Source organism: Micropterus dolomieu, linkage group LG11 (genome assembly GCF_021292245.1).
Source record: "Micropterus dolomieu isolate WLL.071019.BEF.003 ecotype Adirondacks linkage group LG11, ASM2129224v1, whole genome shotgun sequence".
In the NCBI taxonomy this organism is placed as follows: Eukaryota; Metazoa; Chordata; class Actinopteri; order Centrarchiformes; family Centrarchidae; genus Micropterus; species Micropterus dolomieu.
Window position 1 is genome coordinate 1,332,408 of NC_060160.1, and position 19,388 is coordinate 1,351,795.

The window sequence follows — 19,388 nt, forward strand, 5'->3', positions numbered from 1 at the left end:
AGGGAAACTCAGCTATTTAACCTCAGTGGGGTCGTTGGCCCGGGTCATCGATACCGCTGGTTCGTTAGTGTTCCTGGTTGCTGTGACGACAGTCGTTACAGTCGTTAAGACTACCTAGTCTACCTACCTGCCAGTCAGTCAGAACTGAAGAAGTCCTTTGGATGAGGGACGAAACGTCTTCCAGTATCTTCAACCAAGTCCAGCTGCCCTTGATTTTAACCTTCGTTGGATAAAATAGCGTAACGTTTGCAAAAGTCATCTGTAAGTCTTTTTAAAACAAGTCACCTGGAGTTCTGTCTGAACTCAAGGATTTAACAGTTTTGTTAAATCTGCCCTTATTATCACATCAACACAAAGAACTCAACAGTGTCACTGCCTCAACGTGTTCATTTGTTTGTCTTTGGTCCAGATGATGAGCTGCTGATCGAGCGCAGCATCCACAAAGGGATGATTAATCCCGGAGAGGAGAGGCAGACGGTGGAGTATAAAAGCCTGATCGCAAGCTTGGAGTACACCATCCGCGTACGCTGCGACGAAAACTACTACGGCAGCAAGTGCAACACAGTTTGCCGTCCTCGAGATGACTACTTCGGCCATTATGTTTGTGACCAGTTCGGGAACAGGGGCTGCATGGAGGGCTGGACGGGGCCGGACTGCAAAACAGGTACAGGGAAGATAATCATACTGTAAACACACTCCTTTCCTTCCATTAAGTTGATCAAAACTTATGTGATCAAATTTCTTTTACTTATCTTTTAATAGCACAATTCCTCAGTTAACTATAGTAACAATACTATTTATTAAGGTATTCAGTCATATTTTTCACTCATCTGAAAACCTCTGACACTGACAGCCACCGACATTGCCTCCGTAACTGCTCTTTTCGGAAAGAGTTTGGGAGTTCATTGAAGTTCATGTAACTTCGCAAGAATTCAAAGAATGTTTGGAAGCTCTCTGCTCGAGACACCTTCAATTTTCCGACAGCGGCTTTGCCATCCATTGTTCAAATTCAAAGATTCTCTCCCTTTTCACAAACAAGAAAACACAGGAAATGAGATTTTAATGACTTGACCACCTGCAAAACAAGGTGCCTGACGAGAACTTGGAAACGGTCTGATGTTAGAGTTTTAAACATGCCGATGAAATTAAGAATCTGTCACAGATTTTAGGAAATGTCTCTAAACTTGCCACTTTACCTTTCCTTTCCCAAAAGCCATCTGCAAACAAGGATGCAGCCTGCAGCATGGGAAGTGCAGCGTGCCGGGGGAATGCAAGTAAGTGCCCCCCCCTTCTTCTCTTATTTAATTTTTTTTGTCCGTTCCACTTTGTCCACCTTGACAGTGCAGCCGTCAAGTGATGTAAAATATGCTCTTGTTTGGATGGAAAACCCCAGTAAGAGTTTAATGAGGACAACGGCGGCGACAAAACGAGTGATGAGGCAGTGAGGGGAGGGGAGGGGGGTTGTTGATAACATACCAAGCAGCCTAACCCCCTACCTCCCCCCCATCCTAGTCCTGTGAAGTGCCCCCCATCCCTCCTCTCCAGTGTGATCCAGAAACCATTGTTCTGCTTCCTGTTCTAAAGCTGGCCTGCTCCTGCACACACACACACACACACACACACACACACACACACACACACACACACACACACACACACACACACAGAAGAGAGGCCTGTTTTTTTGCTATACGTTTCCTCCCTCGTCCTCCTCCAGCAGCAGAGAGGCACTGTGTCCCCGTCTCCCTCCCCTACACCCCCCCTCTAATGTCTGCTGCCCCCATCACCTCTTCCTATCCTGGGCCTTGTTATGGCTGGCACTCGCCTGTGAGGAAATGTGGATTCCACCCAGAGATCTGCAGACAACAGGCAGGCAGCTAAAACTGTAAATGAATAATATTCAACGCAATAAGGCATGCAAGTTCAGTTACATAGCTAGTTAGTTTGATGCAAAGTGCTCTACATTATGACGCCTGTAAAAAAATAAAATAAAAATTGACTAATGCCGCCCGAACACTAGAGGATAATGATTTTGGGCCTGATTTGCCCTCCCACGGGGGCGTTCCCAAGCCGAGGCTGGTCAGATAATCCTGTAGTGTGAGGTAGTGTACAGACGTAATCCTGAGGTCGAATTGTAAATATCAAACATCTTTGATATTCAAAATCATGCCAATAAGAGCGAGCTGACTGGTGAACGTCACCAGCGTTTTGTGTACCTGCTTCGCATTCCTCTTCTGCCTCCATGTTTGTTTCTGTCTGAAGTCACGTTTGATCACGTGAGTTTCTCTGAGATCCCAAGTCCCCGGAAACCGCCACTCTGACACCCGTTTAGTTGAGTCTGAACTGTCAAGTGTGCGCGCTCTTAAAATCAAAATATAAAAAATGTATTCTGTCTCTGGTATCCCACGTGGCGAAATCAAGTCCGGTTACCGACAGCAAGTCATGTGGCACTTCTCTGGGGTCACAAAGAGCTCACAGGGAAATAAGTGATTATAACCTTTATTAGTCGAGATGACGTTAGAAGAACTGCTGGAGAGACCAGTCACGCTAGCAAAAATTCACGGGGGCTTTTTGAATGCTAACAAGTTAATTTTTTAACTTTGTTAGAATCATAAAGGGAGGGAATTCTTATAGGAAGTGCTTTAGCTGGACACTATTTCCTGCCTCCTGTGTCTTATGAATAGAGTTAGACTGACCCCTAACACACAAGGAGGACAGCTACACACAGTGCTGTAACATGGCTGCACTGTAGACTATGAGCTTTTTTAAAAAAAAGGCTGACCAGGCGTTTGTTGTATGTGACTGAACTGTACATTTAGACACAGCCAAACTGTGCACACACACACACACACACACACACACACAAACACACAGTAGCCGAACGGCAGGAGAGGAGAGGTAGCAGATGGGAGGGAGGTGAGGGTTTACACTGAGGCAGGTTTGATTTAGTTAAGATCTAATAAAAAAGCTGACATTTCTCATTGGAAATGGCCGGAGGATTGGAAACGAGAGGAACACCCTGGAATGTGCCTCAACATGTGATTTGGAGGTTCATCCCAATCACCCACCCCCCCCCCACACACACACACACACACACACACACACACACACACACACACACACACACACACACACACACACACACACTGGTATTTACACGCACTGCTGGGAAAGAGGAAGATGATGGATTACATCCATCAAATAAGACAGGATAAAAGCTTTTATTTTGTTGATTTTAAAGTAGACTGTCTCATTAATCTAACCTGACACATTAAAGGTGGAGTCAGCGATTCTTATCCAGTAAACGGTAAACCTTTTGTCAAATTCAGTCAGTGTCTCCTCACAATCGGTCGGTTCTGTGTGATAGCAATAGTTGCGGGAGAGTTGTGTCTATAACTGTCTGTAGCTGCTGTGCTGCTCTGAGATCAGCTCGTCTTGTAGCAGCCGTTTGCTAACCCACAACTTGTTGGATTTCTCCAGAGTTGCATATTTCATCACTGTAAAGCTAGTTAGCACCTAGATTTTAAAAAACAAGCTAACAACAACACATCACGCAATAAAATGACAACAAGGATGAGAGGACAAATTGAACCTGTATTAAAATACTCTTTCCAACTTTGACCTGCTGGGATTTATAACGATACAGAAAGCTCCAGAATAACCTAGCAAGCGGACCTTAAAGCTAGAGTGTGGGATTGTCACATATAAATTAACGTCACAGTTACATTGAAGCCTTCGCCAAACTTGATAAAACACATTGCTGATTAAGCCTCTCGCCGGCAGGTAAATCTCTCTGTATTCGCAGTATACCGGAGTTTTTAAATCAGGTGTCTGTGGCGACATTCTCACTTTGGTGAATCTGCAATGACTGGTTTGCCAGAGCGACTGCAGCAACAGCGGCAGCTCAGTATGGCAGAGCCTAAACGTCATAAACACGTGTCCATAGTGTTACGTTATTACAGTCAGAAGGGGGAGACATAAGTTCCACACTGCAGGTATAAGTTAGGATTATTGGTCAAACAACCAGATTGTTTCTATCCAAAATAAATATTAAATAGTATCTGAGCTGATACAATACGATCAAACAGATAGATTATAAACAAATTAAGGTGAATCTGATATCGGAAAAAGTGAAGGAGAGAAATAAACTGGGAAAATGTAAAGAAGAAGAGTCTGTAGGGTTAAAGGCAGAGAGGAAAAAGAGAGAGAAACATCTCAGCCTGGCAGAGGAAAACTAAAAATGTGTGTTTGATATCTTGTTTCTTACACACAGCGCATTCACAACCTACGCTCCCTCATGTGACACTACTAAACATGTAGCTAGGCAACAGTGGGCTAAGTCCGTCAGCTGGATTTGGGCGCGAGGCTTGCCTGTAAATAATTCAGCGGTCCCACACAAACACACACACACAGCCCCCTCTACCTCTACCCCTGCCCACCGCCCCGTCCTCTGGGTGTGGTTTGTCTGAGGGGCAGCAGCGGGGCGGGGGTTGTGGGCAGGCGGGATATTTTTGGCTCCGGCTGGCCCCTGTGGCCCCTTCCATTGATGGGACGGCAGCAGCCAGACTACGGGGCTTGTGGGTAATGCCACCCTTGGCCTGTGGCTGCACGAAACCATTTCCCTGCTCTCCCACACTGCAGCCAGACAGACTGTCCACGCTGCCACCGCTGATGCATGGCTGACAGTGTGCAGGGCACCACCGCCGACCGCACTGCTGGACAACGCCACATACTATAGTAAACAATACACAGCGCTGTCCCACACACACACACACACACACACACACATGCACATAACTGCGCTTCACTCAGCGAGCAAGATCAGATTAAAGGTACTGCGGCCGCGCCTGCAGTTAGAGGTGTTCCAGCTTACAACTTGTGCATGAAACAAAACTTGTGCATGTTTTAACAGAACCAGAACCTGGTCCTGGCTGCATTTTTATTATGTGAATCTTTGATTATCAGGATCTGATCACCTGAATTCCAGGAGGCTGAAATCTCAAAGAAAGATATCTGAAAATCTTGTGTTACACAACCAACCTATCCACATGGATAGCAACGGTAGAGATGATGGAAAATGTGAGATTTGTAATCTCGACGAATGGACCCTTTAAAAAGTTTTTAATAAAAATTTTGTTTCAGCTGCTGTTGGTTTTGCACCTCTTTAACGCATTGTCGTGCATTGACTGTGGAGGATACCTGTTTAATAATGTTGGTTATGACTGGTCAGAATTTCAGTTTTCACTTTGGTTGCAGAACTAATGACATTCAAATTAGCTGCCCTTTGTCTTTATTGCAAATTAGCAAATGTTAGCATGCTAACAGGCTAAACTAAAATGGTGAGCCTGGTAGGTATATAATGAGCATTTAGCTCAAATCACAGCCTCATAGAGCCTTTAGCACAGCTGTAAACTCTTGAGTCTTGTTTTTGGTTGTGCAAATACAAAACAACATGTTTTAGGATGTTGTACGTTCCTCAAAAAAACTTAAATATAAACCAAATTTTCTATGAAACCCTTTTGATCAGACACAGTCTGCCGCTGTCCTCTGCCACCCAGCATACTACAGCACAGTACAGCTCACTACACAGCAGTATATCACTGCTGGTCAGAGAAGTGTTTGGTCGGCATCCATATTGAAATGTTTGTGAGCCGGAGGGAGGGTGGTGGTTGGGGGATGGGGGGTGTTGGTTGATTCCTAAAATAGCCCCGACAGAGAAATGACAGGACAGGTGGGGCAAGGTTACCACTGGCCTTGGAATAACAGAGTGCCGCCATAAACCAACAGATTAGCTAACCCTTCACTGGCCTCCCCTTTGAGACGACTAAACCTCGTTCCACAAACCTGCCGCTCATTCCAAGTTTGACCTCGACCAGGCTCACGACACAGGAAGAGGGCTGAGAGAAGACATGCAACACATGACACCTGAAGAAATGTCATTGCAAAAAACACGTTCACAGCACGTCATTTTGGCCTGTAATCGAGTGCTTACCGTCTTATTTTATAAATAACCTTGAAATAATAAGTAAATTACAATATTGTTGATAATCAGGTAATTGTTTAAGTTTATTAAGAAAAAATGCCAAACTTTCAGTGGTTCCAGTTCTCATTGGACAAAACAAGCAGTATAAAGATGTCGACCTGAGGTCTTAGAACTAGTGAGGGACCTATTTCACGTATTTTTTATCAGAAAAGAAGAATAAAAATAATAGAGATTAATCAATAATAATGATTAATCAGCATTAGCTGCAGCCATACGTGAAAAATATGCCACTGCAGCCTGCTCCGTTGCAAATCAGTGTGTTTGAAGTATTTTCTAAAAGTACACTGATTTCTAAAAAATTAAAAAAATATTCTTACTTGATTGGTAGATTTGATCACTTTTTACTGAAAAGCAAACTTAAAAAGTTATTAGGACTTAATTAAGGACAGAATTGACTTGATAGGAAAGTGAAAGCAACAACGCGATCGAAGATAAATGGATATGAATACCTGCATGTGTTGTAAGCAGCATGATGGGACATAAACACAGTCGCTGCTCAGGAATATCCCCTGGCGCTGTGTGTCCTGAGATCAGGAGCTGCAGCAAACGTGTCATTCACCTTGCTGAAGACGTCACGTCTGGCACAATTACAGCTATTCAGCTGCAACGAAATCAGCGCTCTCCAAAGCATTTCCATTTTTTGGCACCTACAGCGATTCTTCACGTTTACCAGGGGACATTTAACTGGCACGTTGTTATTTTCCCACAGTAGAATTATTAAATGACTTATTTGTTATCGCTACGTAACTATCGCTGTTTTTCAACTCCCCCTTGTTATATTAAGTGCGTCTGTGTGCCCGAGCTGTCAATAAGAACACATCCTCAGTGTGCTTCTGAAAGAAGAGGCACTTATTTTACAGAACAATCTGCTCTGCCACCGTTGCACCCACTGAACTCTGCTGTCTGTGCGCTGGTTTTCTGGAATCAGTGGCGGCACAAGCTTTCAAGTGTAACGGTAAAACAGTAGAAACTGATTCCTCCATTACAACAAAACAAAACGTGTTTAAGTGGCATGTAGAATAAGGTTCTTGGTTAGATGAAATCACTCCCTTCTATCTCTAGTTTGGGGTTTCAAATCAATTCAAGAAGAAGAAATCAAAGATAAAATGGACAAATGAAGAAAGTGGGCGAAAGAAAAATAAAATAATATAGGAATAAAGGAAAATAAGAAGGGAAGGTAGGAAAAAGGGACAAAGAGTGGGAAGGACATAAAGTAATAAAGAAATACAGTATTCCTCCCAGGTGTACAGCATGTTTTACTGTTAAATCTGTGTGCTGCAGGTGTAACTACGGCTGGCAGGGTCCGCTCTGTGATGAGTGCCTGCCGTATCCCGGCTGTGTTCACGGTACCTGCAACGAGCCCTGGCAGTGCACCTGTGAGAAGAACTGGGGAGGCCTGCTGTGTGACAAAGGTCAGTGCCCATCACAGTGTCTGTATCTAGTATTATTTTTATGCACAATATAAACATGAAAAAGCTAAACAAGATGTAAGATATCCATATTTTGAATATCTAGAAGTTCTAAGGCAACTTGACTAAAAGGCTGATTCGTGTCATTCACACATTTACTGATGGTAATTTTAGTATAAAGATGATTTCTTTTGATTTTCTACTTTTCATCCACTGAGCAGAAAGTAGCCTGAGTTGTATTAATGTGAAAAATGTACAAGATGTTACACCAAAACAATAACTAGGACAAAAATGAATGCAGGCTTGATCCTCACTGAGATCAATTTCACAACTCAGCAATTTTCATGCTGTGTGGAAATGAATGGAAACCAATGGTCGCCTAGAAGGAAAGTACATTCAACAATCTGATTTGCAAAACAGTCGAGAGTTATTTTGAGGTATTGTTGACTTCCAGAATATGGGCTAAAATAAGTAGCGTGACGACACAGTGTGATTGGTCAAGATTCACGGAACTAAAGTAGAAATTACATTTTCTGTAAATATGTTCTTACATTGTGCTTCTTGTAACCCACAATGAAATGCTTTTGAAAGAAAACAACAATGAAATGGGGCCTGTAACAACAGCTTATTGTGTACGGCTGGTGTGTTTTAGAAGTCAAAGAGCACAGAGCTGCAGAATGATGAGAAGTAAAAGCATTTAACTGATGTTTTCATTTAGTTAAGTGGATGCACACAGAGTCGGTCACATCGGTGCTCTTTGCTCTGCAGATCTGAACTACTGCGGGACCAACCGGCCCTGTAAGAATGGGGGGACGTGTATGAACACGGAGCCAGACGAATATAACTGCGCCTGTCCAGACGGCTACTCGGGCAAAAACTGCGAGATCGGTGAGTCTCTAAATCAAATGCCTCATAAACCAGGTTTCTGTGCCACGTCACGTTCAAGGCAAAGTTCTGAGGAATGAAATAAATCTTCATAATTATTCCTAATATTTCTCGCTAGCCGAGCATGCCTGTGTGTCCAACCCCTGTGCCAACGGAGGGACGTGCCATGAAGTCCCATCAGGCTTTGAGTGTCACTGTCCAGCAGGCTGGTCCGGGCCAACCTGTGCTAAAGGTGACAATTAACTCTTCCACAGATGAGATGAGGCAATGAGATCTGTCTGCCATGTTGTCTGTGTCTTAACATTCAATTGAAAGTGTTTGTTTCTTCTCTCCAAACGTGTCAACTCTTGGTACTCTGCTTCTACGTCTAGCTTTGTGCTTGTGAGTTAAACCAGGTCTTTGTCAGGGCAACTTGACATACTGTGAGACGAATGACAGCTAACCTAACCCTACCATTGAGGACACCAACGTTGTGCCCTCAGAGGTTTAATTCTGGGAATTTAGGGATTTTATCCTCTGTTAGTTTAGAGTTTACTATTATAGGTTGGAAACACAACTAAACAGGCTAATTTAGCAGCCACTTTCATGTGATAATTGCTTCAACATCCGTCTGGTTTAACTTTCAGACACAGATGAATGTGCCTCCAGCCCCTGTGCTCAGGGCGGAACCTGCATCGACATGGAGAACGGCTTTGAATGCCTGTGCCCTCCACAGTGGACCGGCAAGACCTGCCAGATAGGTACGTCTCACTAAATAATTCATTAATACATAGCTATGATCCTTTTTTACATTTTGAAAAGGTTCGTTTGTGTATATCTGATTGTTGCTAAAGATCACGAGACGTTGCTTTTTCAGTGAATTTGATTTAGAGCATTTTGTTGGCAGACTTGTTCATTTATAGATCCAGTTCAAATTGATGTAATCTCTAAAATCCTGATTCAAAACATTGTTGCATGTTGGTTGATACTCTGCTGTGATGAAGTCGGTACGTTTCTGTGTGTGTTGCACAGTGAATGCCTTGCATCCTAATTCATTCCAGGAATCCCGTTTGCTTGCAGAGTCACAGCATATGTGGCTGTTTGTTTATCTTCCCGTGTCGTTTAACCAGTAGTATTACTGCAGGAGGGCCACTAATTTCAACTGAGTGTGTGTGTGTGTTTGTGTATACGCACGCCCAACGGAGACACTCGCTTGGTATCATCTGCAACTCGAGCCAGGTGACTTGAGTAAAGCTAAAAATAACCTCCCGCCTGGCAACTGCTAGCCTTGGGACCAAATATACTCCACCGGGGGGTTATCTTTGGCTCCAGACTGGGCGTAACAGGGGTGTATGTATACTACAGTAAGGCGGCGCCCTGGCATTTCGGAGCCCTGACCCCCTTCGCCTTCAGCCAGGAAACATTTTATAACCTGTAAACACGCACGGAGAGCAACCGAAACGCTTCGGTTTGCGTTACAGATTCTGTTATTCTCAGAGCGCTTCCCCTTTCAGGGAGCGGGGTGGTACCTGGGAGAGGGCGGGGCAAGGAGGAGGGGTAGTGGTACAGGGAGAGGTTGGGTTTTTGGGAAGGAGTTGGGGGTGTTTAGTTTCAGCAGGCCAACAGGTGCCGCTTACCTCCTGGGAGTAGTATTAATGCACCGTGTCGGTTTATAGTGAGCGAGGCGGTGTGGCGGGGGACGCGATAGCCGCCTCTGAAACTGACCACTTGGAATGCCGCAGGTTGGCCTTTGGAGAATGCAATAGAGAGACATTAACCCTGAGGGAGTGGGGTGAGGATAAATCAGTGGGTTGATGGAAAGCTGTGGAAGAAATGAAACCCTGTCATGAAGGAACTTCACCCTGTAAATGTTCTGGCAATTTTACATGTTTGAAAAAGACCCCAGGTCGTTTACCCATGAAAGTCTGAAAGCAATCTGACTACATGGTAACAGAAAGGCTTCTCCACACACAGAGTTATATATGCACATTAGGCACTCCAAATGGTCAACACTATAATACATTTCTCATGTGCAAGGAATTGAAATCAATTTAACTCATGAAATACTGTGAATGAGCCAGTTTAGAGATGTTACACTGACGTCGGATCAGCCATTTTTAGGGATCGAGGATTGTTTGTCCTTGTCAGGAAGTTGAAAAAAATAAGAGAGTGTTTATAGGAAAAGTCAGATCTTAATATCTTATAAGTTGTATCTGTTCTTGGGTGCTCTTTAACTGTGTAAAATGTTCAGCTGAAATCTACCTTCTACTTCTGAAACTGAATTTTGGGATCTAGTGAGAAACAGGGGCGAGTACCCTTCCAGAAGACACTGAGATGTAAAATAAGTTTTAAATTCCTTTACTGATGCGCCCTTTAAAACGTTATGTTTTCAGACAAAAGTCTAATAAATCTGCAAAGCCTTGGAACATTTCTGTAACAGAGACCTACGTTTGAAAGCCCAAAAACAAGTGGATAAAGCCCGAAACATTACAGGTTCAGCGTCTGAAAGGGGCTTTAATCCAGAGAAGACCTTTAATATCTGGCTGTAATTTTCCTGTGTGGTACGATATGAAGCTACTGTGCTTGGTGACGGGGCTTCTGGGCAGGTTCTGAGCTCTGTCATTCATTCTCTCTCTGTGTCTCTCGTCTTCATTTTGCAGACGTTAATGAGTGTGCAGGGAAGCCTTGCCTGAATGCTTACTCTTGCAAAAACTTGATTGGTGGATATCACTGTGCCTGCTTTCGTGGATGGGTTGGCCAGAACTGTGACATCAGTTAGTATCAATCCAGAAAATCATTAGTCTTCAGCCTCTTCCCGCCTACCTGTAGCGCTGTTAGAGCCGAAGTCCTCTTTGCCGGCTAGCTTCTGTAACTCTGTCTGCAACCCTCTCCTCTCATTCAGTTAGCAGTCTTTCTGAAACATGCTGTCTTGTACAGTTGTATTTATCTTGGACAGAAAACATGTGCCACTACAGCTCCCATGAGTGTGCTAATGGCTACTCGAGGCACATGTTGTAGATGAATGCTAGCAAAATAATTTGTCCTTCTTTATGCTAAAAGTTATTAACATTTTACTATCTAGTAAAGCTAAATCTTAGAATGAAGGCTAAACTTTCTTGCTTTAAATGACAAAAGTTGTTAAACTTTACTGTCTACAGCTCCCATGGGATAAGTCCTTGTTCAGTGCTAATGAAATAAACATTAAACTGGACAGCCCCATAAGGCTTTGACATCATGCTAATGGTTGAGACTTTTAGAGGTATTTGTATTGTTGAATGCTACAAAAAAAAAAGTCTGCGCCCTTATTTTGTTTAAACTAAAATATGGGAGGTAAACAACAGCAACATTTTTGGCTTTTCTGAAAGAAACCCTGTATCAGAAACATCTATTAAAGCTGGGGTTGGCAATGTTGGAGAACCAGCAAGAGTTGGCGAGAATTTAAAAGCATCCAACTGAAAAAAAATCCCAACCTCCCCTCCCTTCAGGCCTCCTTCCAAAGCCACTCCCCTAAATCTCATGTTAATGTGCAGTGTGTGCTGAGGCAGGCAGGCAGGTAGACCAGCCGTGCTTATTACAGTCCCGCGACAGCCACACAGGTACCAGATTTTTGTGTCAGAACATTTAATTTATTGATTGCTGTCTGTATTTTTAATTCAATTCAGTTTTATTTTATAGTGCCAGCAGGTCTAGACCATACTCTTTGTAATATTAAATATGTATAGAGTATTTCAAATATAACAAAAATTGCTTCTAAAATAAATTGCCTATCCCTGCTTAAAGATGCTAGTGGAGCAGAGTCTAAATAAGAGTCTGAACTTCAGCTCTCCATTCATTCTCCTTCCTCTTGCCTCACAGATGGTTGTTTAAACCTGGCCTAACTCTTATAAGACTAAAACTGACTTTTCCCCAGCTGTTGTAAATCTGAATCTAGTTTTGACTTCTACCATTTGGTTTCATCGCATGTTCTTACTGCACCTCTGAATCTGCATCTCACATTTCACCTAGGCATGGATCCCTTTGCTTTACTTTTGTCAACCACTTCTCTGTAGCAGCTGCATGTTCCACTTCCCAGTTTGTCAAACTGAAACTTGACGTTTTCTCTGTTTTTGTTTTCCCCTCAGACATGAACAGCTGCCATGGTCAGTGTCAGAATGGGGGGACCTGCAAGGTGAGATTCAGAAATATCAATGTGGAGACAGTTTTTATAGCTTCCAAAAACACTGAGGGCTTTGTTAAATTTATATTTTTTTTAATGTAACATGACACGGTAATGGAATTGGAACACGATTAAGTACCTGTCAGAATATAAAATAATATGCTCATGGGTGTGATGGATGTGAAACATTTGTTACCAACTTGTACAGCCTGAAAGGTGTTTTTTTTCATTTTGTGAATAAGTACAAAATAAAATACAGGAGAAGTAGTAAATCCACAGAACGACCTTGTCACACACACATAAAACAAGCATTATAAGGAACAGTCAGAAGGATTTTCACCAAGTTCAAGTAAATGTTTTGACACAAATACAGACACGACAGTCTGAATCTTAAATACTTACATCCATAACTCTTTAAGTTTTGTTTTTAAATGAATTTTTTATTCAGCCTTATTATCATGTTATCATGAAACATTGCCGTTTGTTGGGGTTGACATTGAAACATTTAGGCCTATGCGATGAACTTCATCTACAACTAAATGTTGTGTGAACAAATCACAAATCTTATACTGTGGTCACTGATCAGATCATTTTTTGGATCAGCAAAAAAAAAAACCTTTAACATTATGGTTAAATTATTTTGAAAATGTGCTACTTTGACTCTGATGTGTCCGCCACTCGCCGTCAGTAGTCACCACTCTGTAGCCTCACTCAAAGTCCTGATTGGACAATCTGATTGGTTAGACGTCACGAGTAATAGCCTGTCAACACAGAAGGCTGCTGTGCCACAAAGAGACTGGAGCTGTGTTGAAGGGAAGGCAGCAGATGTTAGTAAAGCTACGATAAACATCTGATGATCTGTTTTTATGATGACAAGCAATGAACATGCCCCAAGTCACAGCCTACGGGGTTTCACTCAAAAGGGACGGCTCTCCCCCAACCCATCACTGAACTTCTGTCTTCTATCGATATCCAGAATTATTACTTGAAAAACAGTTTTTCACACTATAATGGTTAAAATTCAAAATGAATACACAGTTGATCCGTTACACCACTAGTGTTGATGCTCTGTACCTCAACATAGTACATTAAAGGGCCTTTTATCACGTCATTTAGTTGGGAGGATGTTCTATGGGGAATCATATGCTCCTGTTGGGTGCTTTAACAAAACCAAGGTTTTCTTTAATTATAGAGGACACTGCTCATGTAGTCAGAAATTGGAAGCTCTTCCACTTTGATCATCTGTATCTAAGTGAAATGTGACAGCAGAGTTTTTGGAACTTCTTGCTTCTGTTCCAGGAGGTGGCCAGAGGCTACCAGTGTGTTTGCCAGGCAGGATTTGTGGGACGGCACTGTGAGGTTCAGAGAAATCGTTGTGCCAGCAGTCCATGTAGGAACGGTGGCCGTTGCCACGCCCTGCTGGACGGGTTCATGTGTGAATGCCCGCAGGGCTTCGCTGGTACAACCTGTGAGGTGAGGACTAGATCCAGCTAATAAAATACACTGTAAAAACACTTCATCTATGTTGCTTTGTTGCTGAGAACACACCTGTACTATATTTCTGCAGGTGCAGAATGATCCGTGCAGCCCAAACCCATGTCACAATAAGGCCCAGTGCCACAGCCTGATGGGAGATTTCTACTGCAGCTGCCCAGACGATTACGAGGGCAAGACCTGTTCAGAGCTGAAGGACCACTGCAAGACCAACCTGTGTCAAGGTAACGCAGCACCTGGAGAATCCTTGTATCTCTTATTTCAAGATATATTTTAATTAACCAGCCTTTCCATTCCAACTTTCTGCCTGGCTGATCGTTTTTTTGTGTTTCACTTATTCACTTTAAGTGATTGACAGTTGCACCGTTGCCGTGGCAACCAATGACACCCAAAAGCGGGTGTGGCACATCTCATCCAATGTGTGCGGCCCCCACGGCCGCTGCATCAGCCTGCCTGCCGGGAACTTCAGCTGCTCCTGTGAGCCGGGATTCACTGGCACCTACTGCCACGAGAGTGAGTCATTATTAGCTCAACACACAGACTATATTTATCATCAGTTACTGTCACTGGGAACCAAATGATTCTTTCGGGAATGCAGTAAGGACATCACTGAATGCTTACTGCAGAAGGAAAAACAACACAAACAATAAAAAATGAGCAAGAAACTGCATCCAAGCTGATTTCTTTAAGTTAAGGGTGTGTTTACTTCTGAAATATCAAAACATAGTGGTTGTAATAATATGTATTTTAGATACAAAGCTGATGCTCCAGCAGCAGGCGAGCAGAGTTAGATGTATGAAAGTCACAACAATGCACGTATCCAAGAACAAAACAACACAAAAAAGAAATTTATGAATAAATTATTAACTTCACATCTGTACATTTCTCTCCTCTCTCCGCCTGCAGACATTAATGACTGTGCGTCATCGCCCTGTAAGAACGGAGGCACATGCATCGATGGGATCAACTCCTTCCAGTGTTTCTGCCCAGACGGCTGGGAGGGCAGTTTATGTGATTTCGGTGAGTATGTGTGTCTGAGAGGACTGGGTTTCTGGGGGTCAGTGCGAGTAACAGTACAGATATGCAAGTTTTTGGGAAGAGCCTTGCTAAGTCATCCTACCTGTGAGTCACATATCTTGGGAGAATCCATCACTGGCCTGCAGCAGCAGAGCAATGATCAGCTGTCTGATAATCTTGAGGAAGACAAAACAATGGAGGATTTGTTTTGGAGATAAAAGCAAGGACAAAAATGTGGTAACTTAACTTTAAACTCTGTTTTATAACTTTTACTTACGTTGGTCAGTGTACACATTTGCAGATGACACTATTACTTATATGAAAATTTTGAGAGAGAACAAAAGCAAACATAATTTAATTGGTTGAATAAACATCAACCACTTTTGAGTGTAAAGCTCGAAACTGACTGTACACAAATAGTAATCCATGTAAAATATGTTATTTTTTTTATAGATTTGGTTAAATATAAAAAAATATATACCAAACAAATATCAATGTAGCAATCTTAGAAATCTGCATATTAACAACCACATGCAAGGAAGCAATCTTATAGTTCACAATAGTGTGAGCTTTCAAACATTTGAAGGATGTAGCTCTATGTTATCAAAAGATAAAAATCAACAACTAAAATAACTGCACTGACTCACTGTTTGACTTTCCTCCAGATGTGAATGAGTGCAACAAGAACCCCTGTCAGAATGGAGGCCAATGTGTCGATCTGCTTAACGATTTCTACTGCAACTGTGTGGACAACTGGAAAGGAAAGACCTGCCATTCAAGTAAGTTAATATGTTTGTTTGGATGTTTGTCTTCGCAAATTGTATAATTCAAAAAAACGTTTGAATTTTGCATTTAAGATCCACGCGTTGTTATAAGATTAATCAGTTTGCCATCGTTAGAAAAAGAACATTTTAATTGTTAGAGTGCAGTAAATATGTGAGTGAACAAAAATTAATGGAGATTCCATGACGCTCTTATGAGTGGTGTCTTTGTCTTCAGTTTTCATGTTCTGCAACATGTCAGGTCCTATATTTGTTAACTACCTCAGCCTCTTGATCTTCTCTCTGAGGCAAGATGCACTCACTGGCTGCTGTGCAGGCTTGATTTCCCCTTTTGACGGCATCTCTGAACTTTGGAGCTTTGGACCTGAAGTCATCTCAACTCAACACTGGCACAATGTTTTAAATCTTTTTCCCATGCTGCCTCATTTTCAGGTGAGAGCCAGTGCGACTCCAGCACCTGTAGTAATGGTGGGACGTGCTACGACCACGGAGACTCCTTCCTGTGTAGCTGCTCCTCAGGCTGGGGCGGCAGCACCTGCAACACAGGTCAGGCTCATTCTCATTACACTGTTATGGCTCTGATAATGATAGTGTAATAACACAGTGTGATACTCTGTTACGACCTGTCTGACTGTGATCACACTGTGGGTTGGTCAGATTAATAGCATTTCATAAAAGAGAATCCTCCTTTTTTGTTTTATTTTCTAGCCAAGAACAGCACATGTGACTCAGGTCCGTGTGAGAACGGAGGGACGTGTGTTGGCGGGGGAGACGCCTTCACCTGCATCTGCAAGGACGGCTGGGAGGGACCCACCTGTGCACAGAGTATGTCACTGTTGTAGCTTATGCCAGGTTGATGTTGCAAGGGATGGATGGCGAACATGGGAAAGATTCTAAAATTTACAGCTTGAGAGCGTTCACGTCATTGGACAAGTCAAGACAGATGATTGTAGAGCTGGTCGTGTGAACATTAGAAGTACTGAACTATTTAGCACTATATCTATTGAAGTTGGGTTTAATTGCCTTGAATGAAGGACTTTTAGACTTAGCTCCCTGTTGTTTTGTGCCAAGTTAAACATATCAGGACTTTCTGAAATGTCTTTGTTTCCCTGTTGTAATACGACTTGTCCTAAATCCTAAATGTAGCAGGAATAACTTAACTTATTCCTTAATAATTAAGCTGCTTATTTGGGAAATTATCGGACCAGGTTTCAGGTTTTTGCAGGAATTGAAAATTAAACGTTACTGATTGTCATTCGGTCTTATCTCTCTTGCAGATGTGGACGACTGCAATCCACATCCCTGGTAAGACAGATTTCATCTTGCTATTGCACTCAAACATTTTTGCAGGAATGCAATGTTTTTGCCACAAATACTAGTGACTATTTATAACTGCTGGGTGTGGCACCAGCGCAGTTGATATTTACGTCTTTTCTAAGTCACTCTGGACTCCAACAACCTGAGGTGCATTGCTTCGACTTGTTAATATAAAACAGAGCATTGGATCAGTGACTCTCACACTTTGTTCTTATCCTGTAAACCTGATTTTGTGCAATGGCTGTGGAGGTGTGAGTGCAGGTGTATGTACTTGAGTTTGTTTGTGTAGGATGGCATGTGTATTTTTGTACTCTTGTATGTTTGTTGGTGTGTAAATTTTGTAAATGTGTGTCTCAGATGTTAGCAGTTGCTGCTGTTCTCTGATTTATATAATTGTTATTCAACCTCTGGTTTTTGTTAAGACAAAAGAAGAAAGATATCAATTTGAGTTTTAGTAAATTGTGATGAGGATCTTTTTTTTGACAACATTTGTACAAAAAACACACAAGTGGAGAAAAACCAGGGACTCCTGACAGCTTGTCTGCACAGAAGCTACCCTGGACAAAAGCCTCCCCCCTTCTCTCCTCCTCACCCTCCTTTACAATGACTGACAGGTGGATTAGTGGTGGTTTTGGTTTTGGGAGGAGGGGGCAGGAGAGTGTGAAGGGACGCCCCTCTCACCATTCACCGGCCTCGACCTGGGGGTAGCTGTGAGAAGTGGAGGTGTTGGGGGTGGGTGTTAGGGGGCTCAGTATGTGGTCAGCAGGGATTTACATATGAACTCTGGACATTGATCAGGGATCAGCTTCAGCCTGCTGCCGCTCAGAGTCTCTACAAACTCTGCGGGAAGGAAAGTCTGATAGTTTGTCTGCAGCTCAGAGAGAAAACAAGACCAGAGCTGCTGAGCTCAGTGGGTTAATACGGCCTCATAGCCAAGTGTAGATCATCTAGGACAGAAAACAACAACTTAAAGACCTTGAAGTAATTTACTTTTCTTCCATGTACAGTCCAAGATATTAAAGAATAAGGACACTGCTGGTCACCAGCAAGAAGCTGGTGGTAAAACTGGTTTCTTCACTTTCCTGAGAATTTCTCCCAAATATTATATATAAATATAAATATTCATCTTAACTGGTCATTTCTTAAGAAGTTTTCGTGAATGTATCATGCCATGTTGTAATTACTGTGGTGAAATAGACTACAGATAGCAGATGATAGGTTTTATCTCCTAATATATTTGAGTTTCTCTGAAAACGTTGCAAAATTAGACCCCAGTCACACAGAAAAGGGAAGTTATGTTGGTGAATTAGTGACATTGGTCTCTGCATCAAACTTCCTGGGGGAATTACTGGTTCCATATGAACTCCTTTTAAGGAATTATTACAACATGAGGGTACTTAAACCATTACAGCTGAGTTTACATCATGCAGCTCAGCGGGCAGACACAGTTAAAGGTTTAATTTCCACTGAATTGCTGCAGGATGTTGGGTTAAAGAATGCACTAAATGGCTTATACTGGTCCTGAGTGATGACTTTCTGAATGTTTAATTGGAGGTAAAGCCTCAAAATATAAATACCTGTGGTCTACAAACACTCAGAGCTTCACCAAGGAATTTCACAAATGTGTCCTGTTGTTCACGCATTCATTACTTTGTTTGCAAACTCACCTGTCAGCTGCAGCAGCAGTACCTCATGTCTTTCTTCCTGCTTCCTTTCTGCAGCTACAATGGCGGCATCTGCGTCGACGGTGTGAACTGGTTTCGTTGCGAATGCGCCCCAGGATTCGCCGGACCGGACTGCCGCATCAGTGAGTCCCTGGGAACCGGAGGGGGGCGTGTGGAGGGGTCAGGTGGGCGGGGGGTCAGAGGTGAAAGGCCGCGGCGGGGGAGCGTAAGCCAATTGTTCTAGGGCGACAGATTAGGAAGCCTTTTAGGAAGACGGTCTTAACCTCTCAGTTCTGCGCTGAGCCGAGGTCAGAGCTGAGGTTCGTCAGACGGGTCAGTGCGCTGTCCCGCGGCCTTCTGGGATAAAAACCTCTTCAGAAAAGCCTTTTCACAACCAGAGTGTTATCCAATCGAAGCGTTTCAATCCAAACTGCCATAAACCCATTGTGCAAAGAACGATTCTCTGAATTCCGTCAGTCATGAAGATATTTGAATGCAACATTGAAATCTCTCAAAGCTCGAGTTCAGAAAGAGAAAGACCTGAAGGAGAAATCAACAATGCAAGAAAGACTTGTGTGAAATTAAGATGAAAGGTGTGAAAAGGTACTGCAGCTCTGTTTTATTTAAATGGTCTGGAATATT

At 42.8% G+C, this 19,388-nt stretch overlaps 2 protein-coding genes across 4 annotated transcripts in view; both read left to right on the forward strand.

Annotated features, from left to right (window-relative positions):
- esr2b (estrogen receptor 2b) overlaps positions 1–19,388 on the forward strand; it is a 289,048-nt gene that overhangs the window by 171,530 nt on the left and 98,130 nt on the right. The gene's annotated exons all lie outside the window — the stretch shown is intronic.
- Positions 1–19,388, forward strand: part of LOC123978918 (protein jagged-2-like) — a 59,077-nt gene that overhangs the window by 29,393 nt on the left and 10,296 nt on the right. The window contains exons 4-20 of one of the 2 annotated variants that reach the window (XM_046062556.1): positions 410–664; positions 1,214–1,274; positions 7,325–7,455; positions 8,221–8,340; positions 8,456–8,569; positions 8,964–9,077; positions 10,977–11,090; positions 12,438–12,484; positions 13,772–13,945; positions 14,040–14,190; positions 14,315–14,479; positions 14,873–14,986; positions 15,649–15,762; positions 16,198–16,311; positions 16,474–16,590; positions 17,043–17,070; positions 18,804–18,889. In XM_046062556.1, the coding sequence (XP_045918512.1) occupies positions 410–664; positions 1,214–1,274; positions 7,325–7,455; positions 8,221–8,340; positions 8,456–8,569; positions 8,964–9,077; positions 10,977–11,090; positions 12,438–12,484; positions 13,772–13,945; positions 14,040–14,190; positions 14,315–14,479; positions 14,873–14,986; positions 15,649–15,762; positions 16,198–16,311; positions 16,474–16,590; positions 17,043–17,070; positions 18,804–18,889 (2,019 nt within the window). The remainder of the gene's footprint in view (positions 1–409; positions 665–1,213; positions 1,275–7,324; positions 7,456–8,220; positions 8,341–8,455; positions 8,570–8,963; positions 9,078–10,976; positions 11,091–12,437; positions 12,485–13,771; positions 13,946–14,039; positions 14,191–14,314; positions 14,480–14,872; positions 14,987–15,648; positions 15,763–16,197; positions 16,312–16,473; positions 16,591–17,042; positions 17,071–18,803; positions 18,890–19,388) is intronic. The other variant, XM_046062557.1, reaches the window with a different exon arrangement.